Source organism: Podarcis erhardii (genome assembly GCF_964252035.2).
Source record: "Podarcis erhardii genome assembly, chromosome: 8".
NCBI classification, from domain to species: domain Eukaryota; kingdom Metazoa; phylum Chordata; class Lepidosauria; order Squamata; family Lacertidae; genus Podarcis; species Podarcis erhardii.
Genome location: NC_138499.1, coordinates 35,201,946 through 35,217,330, shown reverse-complemented (window position 1 = coordinate 35,217,330; position 15,385 = coordinate 35,201,946). Strand labels below are relative to the sequence as shown.

The 15,385-nt window shown below is 42.2% G+C and overlaps 1 protein-coding gene across 15 annotated transcripts in view; it reads left to right on the top strand.

The window, feature by feature from the left end:
* CSPP1 (centrosome and spindle pole associated protein 1) overlaps nucleotides 1-15,385 on the top strand; it is a 57,120-nt gene that overhangs the window by 35,084 nt on the left and 6,651 nt on the right. For 11 of the 15 annotated variants that reach the window (XR_014159487.1, XM_081874014.1, XM_081874010.1 and 8 more), the window contains 10 exons: nucleotides 979-1,091; nucleotides 2,335-2,484; nucleotides 3,085-3,213; nucleotides 5,854-5,958; nucleotides 7,070-7,130; nucleotides 7,247-7,370; nucleotides 8,366-8,511; nucleotides 12,005-12,139; nucleotides 13,150-13,205; nucleotides 14,946-14,997. Coding sequence is in view for 14 of the 15 variants with exons in the window: in XM_081874014.1 (XP_081730140.1) it covers nucleotides 979-1,091; nucleotides 2,335-2,484; nucleotides 3,085-3,213; nucleotides 5,854-5,958; nucleotides 7,070-7,130; nucleotides 7,247-7,370; nucleotides 8,366-8,511; nucleotides 12,005-12,139; nucleotides 13,150-13,205; nucleotides 14,946-14,997 (1,071 nt within the window). In the remaining variant the exon portion in view is untranslated. Of the gene's footprint in view, nucleotides 1-978; nucleotides 1,092-2,334; nucleotides 2,485-3,084; nucleotides 3,235-5,853; nucleotides 5,959-7,069; nucleotides 7,131-7,246; nucleotides 7,371-8,365; nucleotides 8,512-12,004; nucleotides 12,140-13,149; nucleotides 13,206-14,945; nucleotides 14,998-15,385 lie in introns of all 15 variants that reach the window. The other 4 variants (XM_081874013.1, XM_081874016.1, XM_081874021.1 and 1 more) reach the window with 3 other exon arrangements.

The following is a 15,385-nucleotide window of genomic DNA, read 5'->3' as shown; positions in this document are numbered from 1 at the left end:
ATTTCGTCTTGCGGGGCACCACTGTACTGAGATTACTCTTGCATGTGGGGTTATCAGATGCATTTTCCCCATGCAAATAGTTATTTTTTAAAATATTAATAAACTGAAATATACGGCAAACCTTTTTTTTTATAGCTTAAAACTCCATGGACATAGTGCACAAATTCAGAGAATTCCCACAAGCTCAAAGGAGCCAGTTTCTACCATCTCATTGCCTACACCTATATAGAGATTTGTGCACAGACTGAGCAGAAGGCTCAGAAGGGGAATGGAAGATCTGCACATATGTCACATTTCCCCATGCCCTTTGCTTCATGCACATAGCCTGGTGCAAGTCATTTATGCTTTGACAGAGAGTGCTTTAAGTATTCATTGACCTCCCATTCCCCCAGTGGCCTGTTCCACAGCCTGCATGTCCACATGGATAGGCAAGGAGAATAGGGGAAAGAATTTCTTTCAAGGATCTGGAAACTGCTGTACAGTGGTACCTCGGGTTACAAACGCTTCAGGTTACAAACTCTGCTAACCCAGAGGTATCTGCCCCGGGTTGTGAACTTTGCCCCAGGATGAGAACGGAAATTGCGCACCAGAGGCAAACGTGCAGCGGGAGGCCCTATTAGAGAAAGCGCACCTCAGGTTTAGAACGGTTTTGCATTAAGAATGGACCTCTGGAACGAATTAAGTTCGTAACCAGAGGTACCACTGTACATGATTTTAATTTGCTCCGGGTGGACCAGATGCTGTTTCCTTTTTCTTTCATTTTTAAGCTCAGATAATTCAGGCGTTTTAGGTTTTGCTGTTCTCACGCTACAGCACTTGCTGACTGGTTTTGTTGGGAGTTTCACATGTTGCGAAGTTTCATTGGGTTAATGTCGCCAGCGTTGTAGTATTCTTTAAAGCAAGATATCAAACACAAGTTTGAAACCTTCTGCGAGATAACAGGTTTAACAATGCAAACTATTTCTTTTTTAAAAATAGGTTTCACATATACACAAACATCCCCATTTGCTCGTGGTAACATTTTTGGTGAAACACCAACACCAGAGCAGCTTAGGCGGCAAGAATCGTACAAGAACTTTCTTCGTTTCCAGGTGAGTGCGTATATCGATATTAAGTGAAATAAAATATTTTTCTAATTTAGCAAACCTGTATTAATGAAAATAAATTTTAAAGATTTTGCAAAGCAGTGCTGCTCATGGCTTTAAACACACACACATATTCATATAGTATTCTGTATGTTTATAATGAATCCATTATCCAAAAGCTGATTCTTTTATATAGCCAAACGAGCACCATTTGCACATACAAAGCCAGTATTGTCAGGCTTGGGGAAAACTCCAAATCTGCAAAACAAACTCAATTTTTTAGAAGGAAATTTGAGTGTGAAGGCAGGGGTGGAGAAGGGGCTGAGCATGAGCATGAGCATGCTTCGTGCCCACCAAACTGAATGCCAAGAGGGGTAGAGAGGAAGTCCCCTTGCCCCTGGTATGTGCGGAAACGGAATAACATAGAAAAGGGCTTGGCTGGCAGGAACCTTGCATGGGAGAACTTCATACTGCAAAATTTAGTTGCAGTAGGAAGCAACACAAGCAAAACAAGACTCAGCTGAGTCTTCCCCCCCCCCACTAGAACAGTCTAACCTTTATAACCAAGGAAAACAGCTTGGAGTGGATGTTTTTACAGAAGGCTAAGCCTAAACTTTTTAAAACTAAGCTGACTCTAACTAGCTAGATCTGTGTTGTGTGGAACTGTGTTTATATATAGTGAAATTGCCCTCTCCAAAACTAGAAATTTTAGTCTAGTTTACTATGTCCCCTCAAGCTTATCTTCTAGGATGGTGCTGAACACCAGGTTTCTACAGACATCCTACCCCTAGAATTTAGCTCCTGAGATAAGTTCTTACAGGATTTGGCTCCTAGCACATAGTCATCTTACTGTGCCCTTATTAGTTGGATAAGTTTTAAATACTTTCCCTCTCCTTGCATATCGTCTTAACTTGCCTTGATGCTTTGTCAACTGGGGCCAATACACTTTTTCAGCTGAAGCTCCCTGTGGCTTGAGAAGGTGGGGTTGGCATCCTGTATAGAAAGGGGGAGGTGCATAAGTCTGTCTGGTAGATGGTATCAAGGCAGTCTCTGGTTATTAAATAAGACTCAAAGCAAAATATTGTAATGGATGGAAGACTTTCCTTTATCTGTGCGTGGGTAGAGATGGGTAGACTTCCACTTACAGCCATGATGCAGATCTTAAAATAGATTTTATAATCTCTGTAAAGGCTTGAATATTCTTAGCTGCTCTTTCTGGCCAATAAATATTTGGTCTTTTCCTTTCTAGATTGAGGAGAAAAGAAAACGAGAAGAGGAAGAGCGTGAAAAACGAAGACTTGAAGAAGAAAGGGAAGAAAAAAGGCTAGCTGAGCAGAGGGCTAAAATACAGAGAGAATATGACGAGGAAATAGAGAGGAAACGAAGGAGAGAAGAAGAGGTGTGGTATCTGACTTCTATAGATGTGATAGGTTTCCTCCCTTAAAAGAGAATCCGGTGCCCCTGGAATAGAGTAAATTCTGGTGAAATCTCATTAAAAAAAAAAGATTCAGTGTAATAATCATAATCCTAAAAGATGTCAAGGAGGGAATTGCTGAAAGTAATCTTCCTTCACTGTACACCAGATACTCACTTCTTCCTTCAGGACTTACTAGTTAACTAGTGACTGAGAGGATTATGTTTATTTGTTCATTATTATTCACCCCACAAATTATACTTCAGTCCCACAAAGGCATTAAAGCAAGGCTTACTGATTTCAGTGGGGCACATTTCTAAGAAGAACATTCTGAGTGTTAGGCTCTTTTCAATAATGCGTGTTCTCTGTCTGTGTACGCCAGCCACCTGTATACATTCACTGCAGTGTTAGGGCAACTTTTGCAGATGCACCTCCAGTGCAGTCATGTGATTGCTCCTGATTTTTAAGTGAAAAAGAACTTTATAGTCTCTGTATTTTTCAAAGTGCAGTCAAAGTTTGACAAACATACCAGGGTTTGTTTTTTTGTTTTGCTTTTTGCAACATCACATTTTTTTATCTTCATAGCAAAGATTAAAAAATGAAGAACTGTATCGATTAGCTGAAGAAAGAAGAAAAGAGGGGGAGAGAAAAAGGGCGGAAGAGGAAGAAAGGCTGGATAAACAGCTGCAGCAGAATAGTGAAAATGAAAGACAGGTAATTGTTGGAGAAGAAAAGGTGATCATATTTCATTAATTCTTTCCTTGTTGGCTTGGATTTGAGGAGGGTAATTTTTTTCTCCTCCTTCCCCAGGTCTACAGTTCTCATAAAAATGGGTTCTAGGTGTGTGTGTGGAACCTCAAGAATGGCTTTCTGAGGGGTGGAGGAGCTGTAGACTGAGGGGGAGAGGAAGAGTGAACTTCTGTATGAGGAGTTGGGGAATCACAACAGCTTAATCAGTCCATAATACTATACACTCAACATGATACACCAAGAATGTAAGATCATCACAGGCACAGCTTAACATCCAGAGTACAGGTCTTCTGATCTGTTGTACTACTTTTGCTGTGGGACAGTGAGGAGGTACTCGTCTGCGACTACTATTTGCATATGACCCCTGCCTCTACATATGGCCATGTGAAGAAGCCTTTCTTGCAACCGTTCCCACTTACAGGACTTTTCGCTTCCAGTAGCTAACTAACTGTAGAACGATTTGCTTGTTTCAACTGTGCTATGACACTATTACTATATACATTATTGGCAGAGTTGTGCCACTAGTTGACTATATGTCTATAAGTATCTCCAGGCTTTTATATGCACGTTGCACTTTAATTTGCTGAACTAAGTAAAATTGTCCTTTATATTTGCAAGCTGGTTTGGTGTTTTGGTTTTGTTGTATTACAATCATTATAACACTTGATACTTTTTTTGTATATATTATCCTCAAGTAGCATGACAGGGCATGGTACTTGGCTTTGACTGATCGAAGAAACTTACGTAGAAACTTACGTAGCGACATAGGATGTTGCTACGTAAGAAACTTACGTAGCGACATAGGATGGTGGGGATGAAAAGATATTTTGATACTGATTGGTTTATATTTTTCCCCTTTATCAACTCACACTTGGAGAAACCTAGTCTTCATGTAAGTCCTACATCTTTTTAGTTTGGTTATTAACTTGAACATCAACTGCTATTTTCTGCCTTCCACATGCTATGACTGTACATTGATGATTGATACCCATTACTGTTTGTTTTGTGTTGTATTGAGGCATCTCCTCAGCTACCATGGTTACGGTATTTTCATTTATGCAGAGAACCTCTTCTTTCATATTACTAGCATTTTATCTTTTAAAATTTTCACGAATTTTGAAAACAGTTGAAAGAACAGTAAATATTCCATATGTATATAATGAAGTACACTCCTTTTATAGCTTGAATTCAAAAGAATTAGACACCAAAGGCTCATGAGTTCAAAGCAACAATTTGCACTTTGAGTTCTTCTAATGCTTCTGTTATTTGGTGGTGGAACTGTGAGGAGTGGGGGTGGAGGGTCATGAGCACCCTCAACAGACACAGCTTTCCAGAGGGTTCTACAGTCATCTGACGAATGTATTGAGCATCCATATCTGGCTAGGCCTGTTTCTTAAAATGACAGTTAAGGACATGCAAATTTCATTTCACTAGCTCCTTCCATCTAATCCACACCAAGCCTAATGAGATAAATTTCTATGCTGTCATAACCCATATTATTTTTATCCAAGATATATCATATCAAGATTAATATTTTAATTTGCTGAATTTCAGCTTTTCAGATTAGCTCTTCAATGGTAACATTCCAAAATACTGTACAAGCATTCAGTTAGTTTTGCATGGGAATGGATGGGATTGGATGTGTAGGACCTGCCCCTGGTCAGAACACATGACATGCTTAGAGTCCTCTGTGTTCAGTACAATGGAAAGATGGGGTTTACAGACTCCATGGTTGGAGTTTATATGTGAGGACCTGGATATGCTCTGAGCAACATATGGAAGGTGCGTAGGTGCAGTGGGTGGGGCCTCCCATAGCAATTATGACCCCTTTTCTTCCCAGGGTACAAAACTGAACTCTAAAAGGGCCTGTATTTATTACATAATGTGAAATAGCTTCATCCTATAAAGAGAAAGATAAGATAAATCTATATATGCTAAGCAGATATTACATGTGCAGAGAAAAACCTGTGTATATCTTTTGCAATACATTCAGTATCCAATTTCCTTTCTCTTCCTCACAGTCGCCCCCACCCACAATGTAAAATTTAAAAATGGTCCAGCAAGGGATTATGCTGCCTACTTCTTTGCTGAACCTCTTTCCTCCAATGGTGCATCGCTGTACATATCCCATAGACTTTGTGTATTCATTATTAATAAAAAAAACTTCTGCGTAGTTGGAATGTTCATAAACCTTCCCAAAAATATCTGTGCAGCTGAGTCAATTGAGGTTCCTAATCAACTGAAGTTAGAGTCCTTATTGTTAGCAGCAACAGAGAATTTAAACATTGGAGTATACATTTAACAAACGACTTTTAACTTTATCTATCTATCTATCTATCTATCTATCTATATGATTTAGGGGTAAATGGGCAAGCTTTCTTTCCCCTACATTTCCTGTGCATTTCGTTCTTTAATTTCCCAGTACTCCTCTCTTTGTAGCCATAGATTCCTAAAAGATTAGCCAAGTGGGCTTTGCTTTTGGAAATAGATGCTGACAAAGCTTATTATCTCAGATGAAAGACTTTATTCGGTGTATAAATACTTTTGAGTTGCTATTTAAGCAGGAAATTTTAATCTTCTCACCCCTCTCCATTTTTTTTTCAGATTTCTAGACAACCTTCTCCTCTCATTCCATCTCCTCAGAACAAAGCTGTCGTAAAAGAAGAAAGGGCTCTTTTAGTGGAGAGCCGTATGTCTTACTATACACATGTATGTTTGCCTTTTATTCAAATATAATCTGTGAATGTATTTCTGGCACTTTGCATCATGACAAACCCCAGGGGATGTTTTGATGGAGGAAAAATACCACCATTATCAGTTGACATCTAATATCTTGGCAACCTTCTGATAATTTTGTCGTTTTGTGCTTTCCTTTCTCTTTGAATAGCCTACTCCCCAGCCTCCGGGGCTGCTTTGGGTGCAAGAGGCCAGGGAAAAGATGCAGTTGGTTGATGCGGCTGCACCGTGGCCTGTGCAGGACCCATTCCAAGAAGCCAATAGGGGCTCTGCATTGGTTCCTGGGGGCGGGACTCAGGGTGCAACCTGGAGGGAAGACTTTCCCCCCTCGATCTGTTGCCTGAACTACAAATAAGAGCCCAGGCTGCATCTCCAGCCATTGCCATCTTCCCCACCCTCCCTCCCTCTCTTGGTGTACGTTCTCTTTCTCCGGACATTTGTTGGCCCCTGGTTCACAGGGCTGGAGAGAAATGTTATTCGTAGTTATAACTGGCCCACCCCTGCAAGTTTTTTGCCTTTTGTGAGGGAAGGCATTGGGCAGGATACATAGCTTACGTGGGACTCCCCTAAGGGGGTGGGGGCACTTCCAGCTTTGGGCAGCTGGGGCCAGTTGCCTCATACCCAGGTTGCAGGCTGGACCCACAGGAGCAGAGCACGGTGGCCTTGAGAACTTGACTCCAGCAGATAGACTAGGTGATAAATCGGCCAGTAGATGGAGGGGTGCCTTGTAAATGGATCCATGCCCTGTGCCATACCAGCCCATGATATGCACTGTAACAACAACAACAACAACAAAACTGCAGCCTTGTTTAACCCACAATGCTTTTTCCATATTCAGTCATTGCTCTCCTGCATCACACCTAGGTGCTCACGGTGCACAGAGACGGCTTTTGAAACTCCTTTTGGTCTCAAAAGCAGTTTGCCATGTGGTATGTCAGTGTCTATTATGAGAAAACTGATCCTCTTCCTTGAGCTTGTGAATGTTTGTTTCTTAGACTGAATGAAAATGAGCCATACAAGTTACTGTTTTTATTTTATTGATGCAGTCATTTTTAGTACAATTTATACGTTAATGTTTTACTAGGATGTTCCCAGAATCCCATCTCCTCCAGTTCCAGCTAGAAGGAACCAGCTACGTGCCTATGGTAAGAAATCTGTATGCAATGAATGAATAGGTCACTTCTTTGGCTGTGATTTTTGGCCAAGAAAAAATGCTTCCTTGGGTATTCTGTATCATTTTTGTTACTATACTGAATTACAGAAGAAAAGAAGAATGTAATAAGTGAGCTGTCAGAGATGAGGAAGCAGCTTCGCAGTGAGGAGCGGCGACTCCAGGAAGAGTTGTTGAAAGTCCACAGTGATGACGATGATATGCCAGCGAAAGGGTGAGTGTTTTTCAGTCTATACTTTGGCGTTTTGTAAAGTGTGCTATTTCTCTTGGGCAGGTAATACATAATTGAGCAAATATTAAAGATGCTCCCCTGGAATTAAAAATTGCCATTGGAAGGAGTGACAAGGGGCTTTGGCTGTGCTGCCCTTTGTTGCTTTATACACCTCTGTAAGTTATACCCAGGTGGTCTGATCCTGGCACCTCCTGCAGCTGTTGAAGTGCAAGGAGAAAATTGCAGAATAATCCTTTAGTGGAATCTCCCTATAGCCTCTTTCCTGGTGCAAGAGGTAGGATGGAGCTCATGTTAGAAGCAGTGGGCTCTGAGATGGACTACTAAGACCTCATCCACACTAAAGCCACAGTGCCAATGCTTCATTGCAATGAATTTTCTTTGCACCAGGTCTTAGATCCACAAATCTGTTGATGAGGCACAAGAGAGCCTAAGACTGAGGACTTTGTTCTCGCCTTAAAGCTACTCGTGACTCGACTCTAGTCGTCCTTAGTTAATGGCCCTTTGGGGATGCACATGGTTTATTCTGAGTTCCTTTCTTAACCTATTGTATCCAGAAAGGTTTGAGGGTCCTCTAAGGAATATGAAGTTAAGCAAATGTTAGGACTGTGATGTTGCATTTAGTAAGTGTTGGGTCATAAAAGTTTTTCTTAGTTGTTTCATCTCTCAAAGTTTGGCCCAGCTTAGTTACACATTTAGCATACTTTTGGCATAATGGGCAGAAACTTTACAGGCAAACTGTCTCTGTCCAAAGTACTAGGATAGATCATGTTGCCTGTCCCTGCCCTGTGATTTTATCTGACTCTGTAACTAGTATGCTTACACAACTGGGCTTCTGTATTTTTTTCCTGGTTGGCTTCTAAACACCAGTTTGAATCAGATGTCTCAACAATTCTCTAATTTTTATTTCCATTTTGTTTATAAATGTACCTACATCATTCTGAGGTTAGTTTTCTAAGCATGGTCTTGGTTATTTTTAGCAGGAGGAAAGATAAATATAACATGGATGTATTTGAGATGGCTAGGCTTCGTATGCAAGCTCCAGTCAGACGACCGTCATCAAAAGATGTCGCCGATCCTATCAATGTACAGAATATCCGGGAGTTTAATGAACTTAAATACAAAGGTTAGCCTGTTGTCGTTCTTACAATGGGACATTTCCTCAGTTTTAAAGGGATGAATTCTAATGAAATGAAACTGCTTAATTTGCTTGTGGCACACAAGTGGGACCTGCAACATATTTTCTGTTCAGGATTCTAGTTAATCACAGCACTCTTCAAGGATACTGTTCCTCCTCCCTTGGTTTTCTGCCCCATTCCACACCCCTCCCACCAACTCTCAGTCAATATTCCATGCCCACTGAGCATACTCAAGCAATTAGACCTTTGCTGGTTCAGTGTACATCTAAATCATGAGTTCAAATACACCCAGTATTTGAATATCTTTTAAGAACATGTTGAATTATGATTTAGCCTTACCCAGCAGACAGCAAAAAAACCAAAACCACAATCAATATATGCAAATCCTCTCCCACAAATAATCATTGTGTAAAAAGGACTGTGTGTGTATTATCCATAGCACTCTTTTTCTAGGTTAAATAAGAAAACACTTTCTCATCATTTCAAAGAAACTAGAGCACGTTCTGATTACTATTTCTATATATGTTTGATAATATTTTATGAGAAAGGATATCATGAGACTTATAAATGGCATTCTCAGATTGGTGTGGGAAACATTCACTTAAAGGGGTAGTATTTGGAAGATTTGGTTATTCTCTTTCTCCTCTGACTCTTACTTCAATTTAACTCCAAAGCAGATGTCCTCTTCCTCTCCTCTGAGCTCTGGTAAACTGTTTTGTTTCTATCCTCCTCCTCAGCCGCCTTGGTTCATTCTTTTGGGATCACTTAGTTTTTCTCTCCCAAAAAATTCACTCCCCCCCCCCCCGCCGTTTGCCTTTCCTGATCTGCCGAACTTCTCTTTGCCAGTTTGCTGTGCTGTGGCTATCAGTGGCAAACCTTAAAGAATAGCAATTCAATACGTAAGAATCCTGCATAAAAGGATCGCTGTCACCAAAATCTCCCCCCATTCCTCACCCTGCTGTATTCTTAAATAGGTTCCAGCATTGAGCTCTTCCACCCACTACTCTCTGTCATTGCTAGAAGGGGGTGGGGAACATACTGCAATGGCACAACCAGACCATCCACTTTGCCCGGCTCTGGGCAAGTCCACTCAGTGGAGACCAATCCTTTGGAAGTCCTTCCTACCTCTGGACAGAAAAAAGGCACACAGCTGTTTCTGAAACTGCAAGCAATATCCAAATTGGCCACCAGACGGCACCAGACAATAACGTGTATGAAGCAGAAAAAGAGAGGGGAAATGATTCTGATAGTAATAATTCATTTTTCTCCTTTTGGCAACACAGAGAATTGACTTATCCAATCTCTTTTCCTCTTCCTACCCCTCCTTTTTACAAATGAAATCATGCAAAGCCTTAAGAGAGACCACCCCCATCGTTCTGCCTGGACACTGAGGTCCAGCGCCAAGGGCCTTCTGGCAGTTCCCTCACTGCAAGAAGCAAAGTTACAGGAAACCAGGCAGAGGGCCTTCTCAGTACTGGCGCCCGCCCTGTGGAATGCCCTCCCATCAGCTTTTAATGTTTAATAGACTATTGTATTTTAATATTTTGTTGGAAGCTGCCCAGAGTAGCTGGGGAAAGCCAGCCAGATGGGCGGGTGGGCAGGTGTATAGATAATAAATTATTATTATTATTATTATTAACAACTATCTGACTTTTAGGGACGCGGGTGGCACTGTGGGTTAAACCACAGAGCCTAGGGCTTGCCAATCAGAAGGTTGGCAGTTCGAATTCCTGTGACGGGGTGAGCTCCCGTTACTCAGTCCCTTCTCCTGCCAACCTAGCAGTTTGAAAGCACGAAGTGCAAGTAGATAAATAGGCACCGCTCCGGCGGGAAGGTAAACGGCATTTCCGTGCGCTGCTCTGGTCCACCAGAAGCGGCTTAGTCATGCTGGCCACATGACCCGGAAGCTGTACGCCGGCTCCCTCGGCCAATAAAGCGAGATAAGCGCCGCAACCCCAGAATCGTCCGCGACTGGACCTAATGGTCAGGAGTCCCTTTACCTTTATCTGACTTTTAGAAGTCATCTGAAGGCAGCCCTGTTTAGATAAGCTTTTAATATTTGATGAATTATTGTATTTTAATATTTTGCTGGAATCTGCCCAGAGTGGCTGGGAAACCCAGCCAGATGGGCGGGGGTATGTATGTATGTATGTATGTATGTATGTGTGTATAAATAAATATAACAACAACAATTATTTATTTATTTAATATTGCCAAGGAACTAAAATCTAAGGCAGTTCTAAATGCAGCAGCGCTCTAGATATTCTCCCCCTTTGCTTCTCACCTTCATAAGAGAGTGCATAGTATTCCATTCGAGAGCAGAAGCATGCAGGACCACCCCAGCACCCTTTCAGTCAACAAGTACCTTTGCCTATAAGAGAGACATTGGAAGGGCACTAAAGAAATCTACATCCAAAGGATGGAGACATAGACATTTCAGTAGCCTCCAACATCCCTAAGGGAACAAGGCTTCTAGTTGCACTGTAGCCTGGTGGATCAAAACCTGTGTAGCTCTAGCCCAGAGGTTTTCAACCTTTTTGAGTCCATGACTCCCTTGGCAGCCTCTCACCCTTTTTTGAACACCCTCCCTTGTGGAGTGTTCCTTCAGTCTCCTCTCCCCTCTCCTTGGGCAGTCACTACTGCTCTCTGAGCTGCCCCCCCCCAGCCCCAAAAGAGGTACCTCCTCACGGGTACCACCCGTGAGGTGGTACCCAAAAGAGGTACCACCTCCCTCCAAAAGAGGTACCACCTCCCTCATAGGGGCCTAGGAAACATCCACTGACCAGCCCCAGAGGCACCATTTGTCTGTGGAGCTTGTAGTCAGGGCTGCTGCAACGAACAGCTAGGCAAATCTTTGGGAGGCAGAGATGCAAGAGGGCATCAGATAAGAGGGAGGGAAGGAAAGAGAGACCAGTGTTGCCCGCAACATCTCTGACCATTCAAGGGCCCCAGGGTGCCATGGCACACTGGTTGAAAATCACTGCTCTAGCCTATTACCATCTCACTATGAATAACCTGGTTGTCCACAGAAGTCAGCATTGTGGCTGCATTGTTTTCAGCCTCCACATTCACAAGAAATTATAAGTTGGACCTCATGCTTCCTCAGAAGGTGCCTTCAAGTGACGTTTTTGTCAGAACATCCTTCCTCCTGGATTAAACATCAACTTCCTTTCTGGTTGTCGGCCCATCCTTAGATTCATATAGCTTTTTCATATCTGGCAAAGTGGGTGTTCCCTGAGAAAAGAACATGGGTTCCACCAGAGAGGAGAGAACATAATCAAGGATTCAAGTCTGAATTGGAGAACCTGTGGCCCTCCAGCTGTTGTTGGACTCCCCACACTCAGCAGCCCCAGCCAGGGTGGCCAGTGGCCAGGGATGATGGCCACAGACTCCCCATTGCTGTTCTAAATAGATCTCTCCCAATACCACCCTGGAAGGCCCATTCATGGTATGCGAACTGTGTTCTTTTTTATGTAACAGAGTCAGACACACGGGTAGAAACACGATATATGTATCCTGATCCTCCCACGACTGATGACGCCCTGGACATTCAGCAGCAAGCATTGCTAAGAGAGCAGAGCAAGAAACTTAAAAAACTGAGGAAAAATGCAGAAGGTAAGCTAGGGCGGATTTGATCAAAACTGAGGTTGTCTTTTTATGGACTGTCTTCCTAAAATGGATGTGGTGACCTTTAGTAGACTTACTCTGCATTTGGTGCTAGATTGAGTGTGTTTTCTGCATAAAATACAAAGGTAATCCCAAGCCAAATCAGGTCCCTACTATGGCTGTTTTTTACAAGGGGGGGGGGCACACCCATAAATGACATGCCTAGTTTGACCCAGAGGACTCACCCACTCATTAGGCTTCCTCAGGCAGATGCAGAGAGCAGTGAGGTGTTGGAGGACACAGCTGTGTGTGCCACACTCTCTGCCCTGTGTCATCTAAGTGAGCAACTGCCCTCTGTTATGCTGCCCTGTTGCCAGTAAGGTTTCACCACATCTGTACGTGGAATGGAGGGAGCACCATCTTGCTTCAGACAGCAAAACGTCTTGAGCAAGCCTGAACACCATAATTCACAGGTACTGCTGCTACAAAGTATAAGTCCTCAAGCAATCAACTTAAAGAAGTTAAACCATGTAGTTCAGGAGGTCAGCTAAATCTCGGCCGGTCCTGCTGTATTGTCCTGAGTTTTGTATGTGTATCATTAACTCATTGGTCTATACTAATACCTGGCAATGTTTTTATGTGAACTGGGGCCTCAGGAATAAAAAATAAAGTTGGTTTTATTGCATTACTGTTGAATGTGTGTGTGTGTGTACCCTTGAATCTATTTGTTGTTGTAAGTTGGTAAATACATATTTAATACATTGAAGAATCCAGTGTTGGTTCCTTCTGCAATTTTCTGCCTCCCCCCTTTTATCTGATTTTTGTAATTATGGTTATTACCGTAGCCATTTTTCTGCAAAACCACTATTGTTATTGTTGGTGTGATAGTAAATGTATGGCTTTAATAAAGATAACAGCTATTGTAGTCCCTGAATTCTAAGTGCTGCATTATGCTTTTGTACCATTAACGCTCTTTGTTCTTAATCTTTTTTTCATCCTTGCTTCCTTTGCTTTAATAGCCGCCCTAGATTTTGATGAGCCTGTGCCTGGCTTTAAACCGAGAGACAGAGGAATGGTAAGCAGAAACGGAACTGGTTTCTTTGTTTTTATCCCAAAGTAGCAAACAGTGCCAAATATACATAGAGTAATTCCTGTGTCTGGAACAGGTCCCTTCCTTCTTTCAAATCCCACCTCAAAGCAATGCTCATTTCTAAAGTACATAGCCCCATCTTTTTCTTCGCTAGCTGCTCCCAAATAACTCTTCCTCACCTCATCTCCAGCAGTTATTCAAGTGCTAATAACATCCAGGATTGAGTATTGTATTGTATGCTGGTGCATACTTCATGAAAACTGCAGTGGCTAAGTTGAAATTTGCTCATAAAAGCCTTTGAGAACATATTCACCAGTGATGAAACACCTCCATTAGCTGCCTATTGTTAGTCACTTCCATGTGATATGGAAAGCCAAAATTTTATTGTAGGCCAGCTGGCTTATCTGGTCCAGCACCCTGTTCTCACCGTGGACCACCAGATGCCTATGGGAAACCAGCAAGTAGCCGGAGTACAACAATATTCTCTCCCCTTGTGTTCCCCAGCGACTGGTGTTCAGAGGCATACTGCCACTGACAGTTGTATTCACCGTGAATTTGTCTAACTCCCTTCTAAAACCATCCAAGTTTAGGGTTATCACTGCATGCTGTGGCATCAAATTCCACAGTGTAACTATGCACCGTAACACGTTTCTGAGACATGTTGACTATAGGAGAAGAAAGGCAGGTCATAAATGGGGAGAAAGTGTAATAAATGTCTTAGTATGGCGTTTGTTTAGCAATCATTTGCACTGGGGAATAAGAGTTGCTATTCAGTACATGAGTCATCATTTCAGCCTGGAGCAAACCAAAACTGTGGGCTGGGATTTTGGCAAGGTGTGAGCTTGATAGTGTCTGAAATGGATGATGGAGAGAGGCATGTGCAGCGAAAGTCAGAAAGTAGACAGCATACAAGCGTGAATCTTTCCTGCCATACCATTCAGCATTCCTTACGCTGAGTGGATGGGCATTTCCAGTGACAATCAAGACATGCGTATACAAGTAGCTCGCATCTTATGCTTATTTTACTTATGTGATTTCAGATGTGGGAGGGGGGAATAAATAAATAAATGGAGAGGCGAGGAAACCTACTTTCCCTTTATCCCTCCCCCCCTCCGCACAAAGCTGTGATCGCAGGCTTACCTGACTTTGGGAAGACAGTGGACAGGCTCTGCGACATTTCCAGAGCCATTGTGCCACCTTCCCAAAGCTGGGTAAGCACCTCTCCACCTTGCAGGGGGACTGGGGGTTCCTTGCTTACTTTATGTATTCTTGCATCTATGCATGGACCCCCAGAACCAAACATTTGAGTCAGCTGCAAGTTATGGTACTTCCAGAATCAGCTTACCTTTTATGAATACAAATACATATTCATAAAAGGGAAAGGTGTGTTTTTTAAGTTTACATAAATACATTTAATATGTTGTTTGTGTAGCAGTTGTCTATATTAGGAAACAAGAGTAGGTATTCAGTACATGAATGCCAATGTTATTCAAGTGCCCAGCCTGCTCGTGAAATGTAGTCATTCATTCTGAAAGGCTGTTGCTGCCTTGAGCATTTACACTGCACTGTTCTAATTTTGGAAAAGTTGGAGAATCTTCTTGTGTTACAAAGAGATTTAATAGCTTCCAGTCTGGCGACATTCACCACTCTTGTTCATTTAGCTAGATGTGTTTTTCCAGTTTTTTAAAAACCTGAAGCAAGTTTCCTGTTGCTTTTCTTTGGTAGGTCAGAGACGATGTGTCAAACTCACTTTTAGAGTCTGATAGTGCTTTTATTGGTGAGTATATCTTTTCAGAGGCACTTGTTTCTTGTATAATTGTGCTTGATCAGACTGCTGCAAAGAGTTGCTCATTCTTTGGTTGCAGAAAAAGTACAGTTCAGGATTGGCACCAGTATTAAGTGCTCATCCGATCCCAAACTAGTATACATGGTTCGAAGGGCGTTCATCTTCCTAAATTTCTGAAAAGCTGAAGGTGGTTAAAAGGTAGAGAAGTTGGTAGAGAGACCTGCTCATATTTGTATATTTAAGTTACCTGGGCTTCAGGTGTGCAATGACCTGTTTTCTATAGTTGAAAAAGGGGTGACTGTATTCAACTGAACAATAGCACGATTTTGCTTGCACAGCAGGCAAACTGGTCCTTTTCCAAATCTGCTCCCGAAGGTTA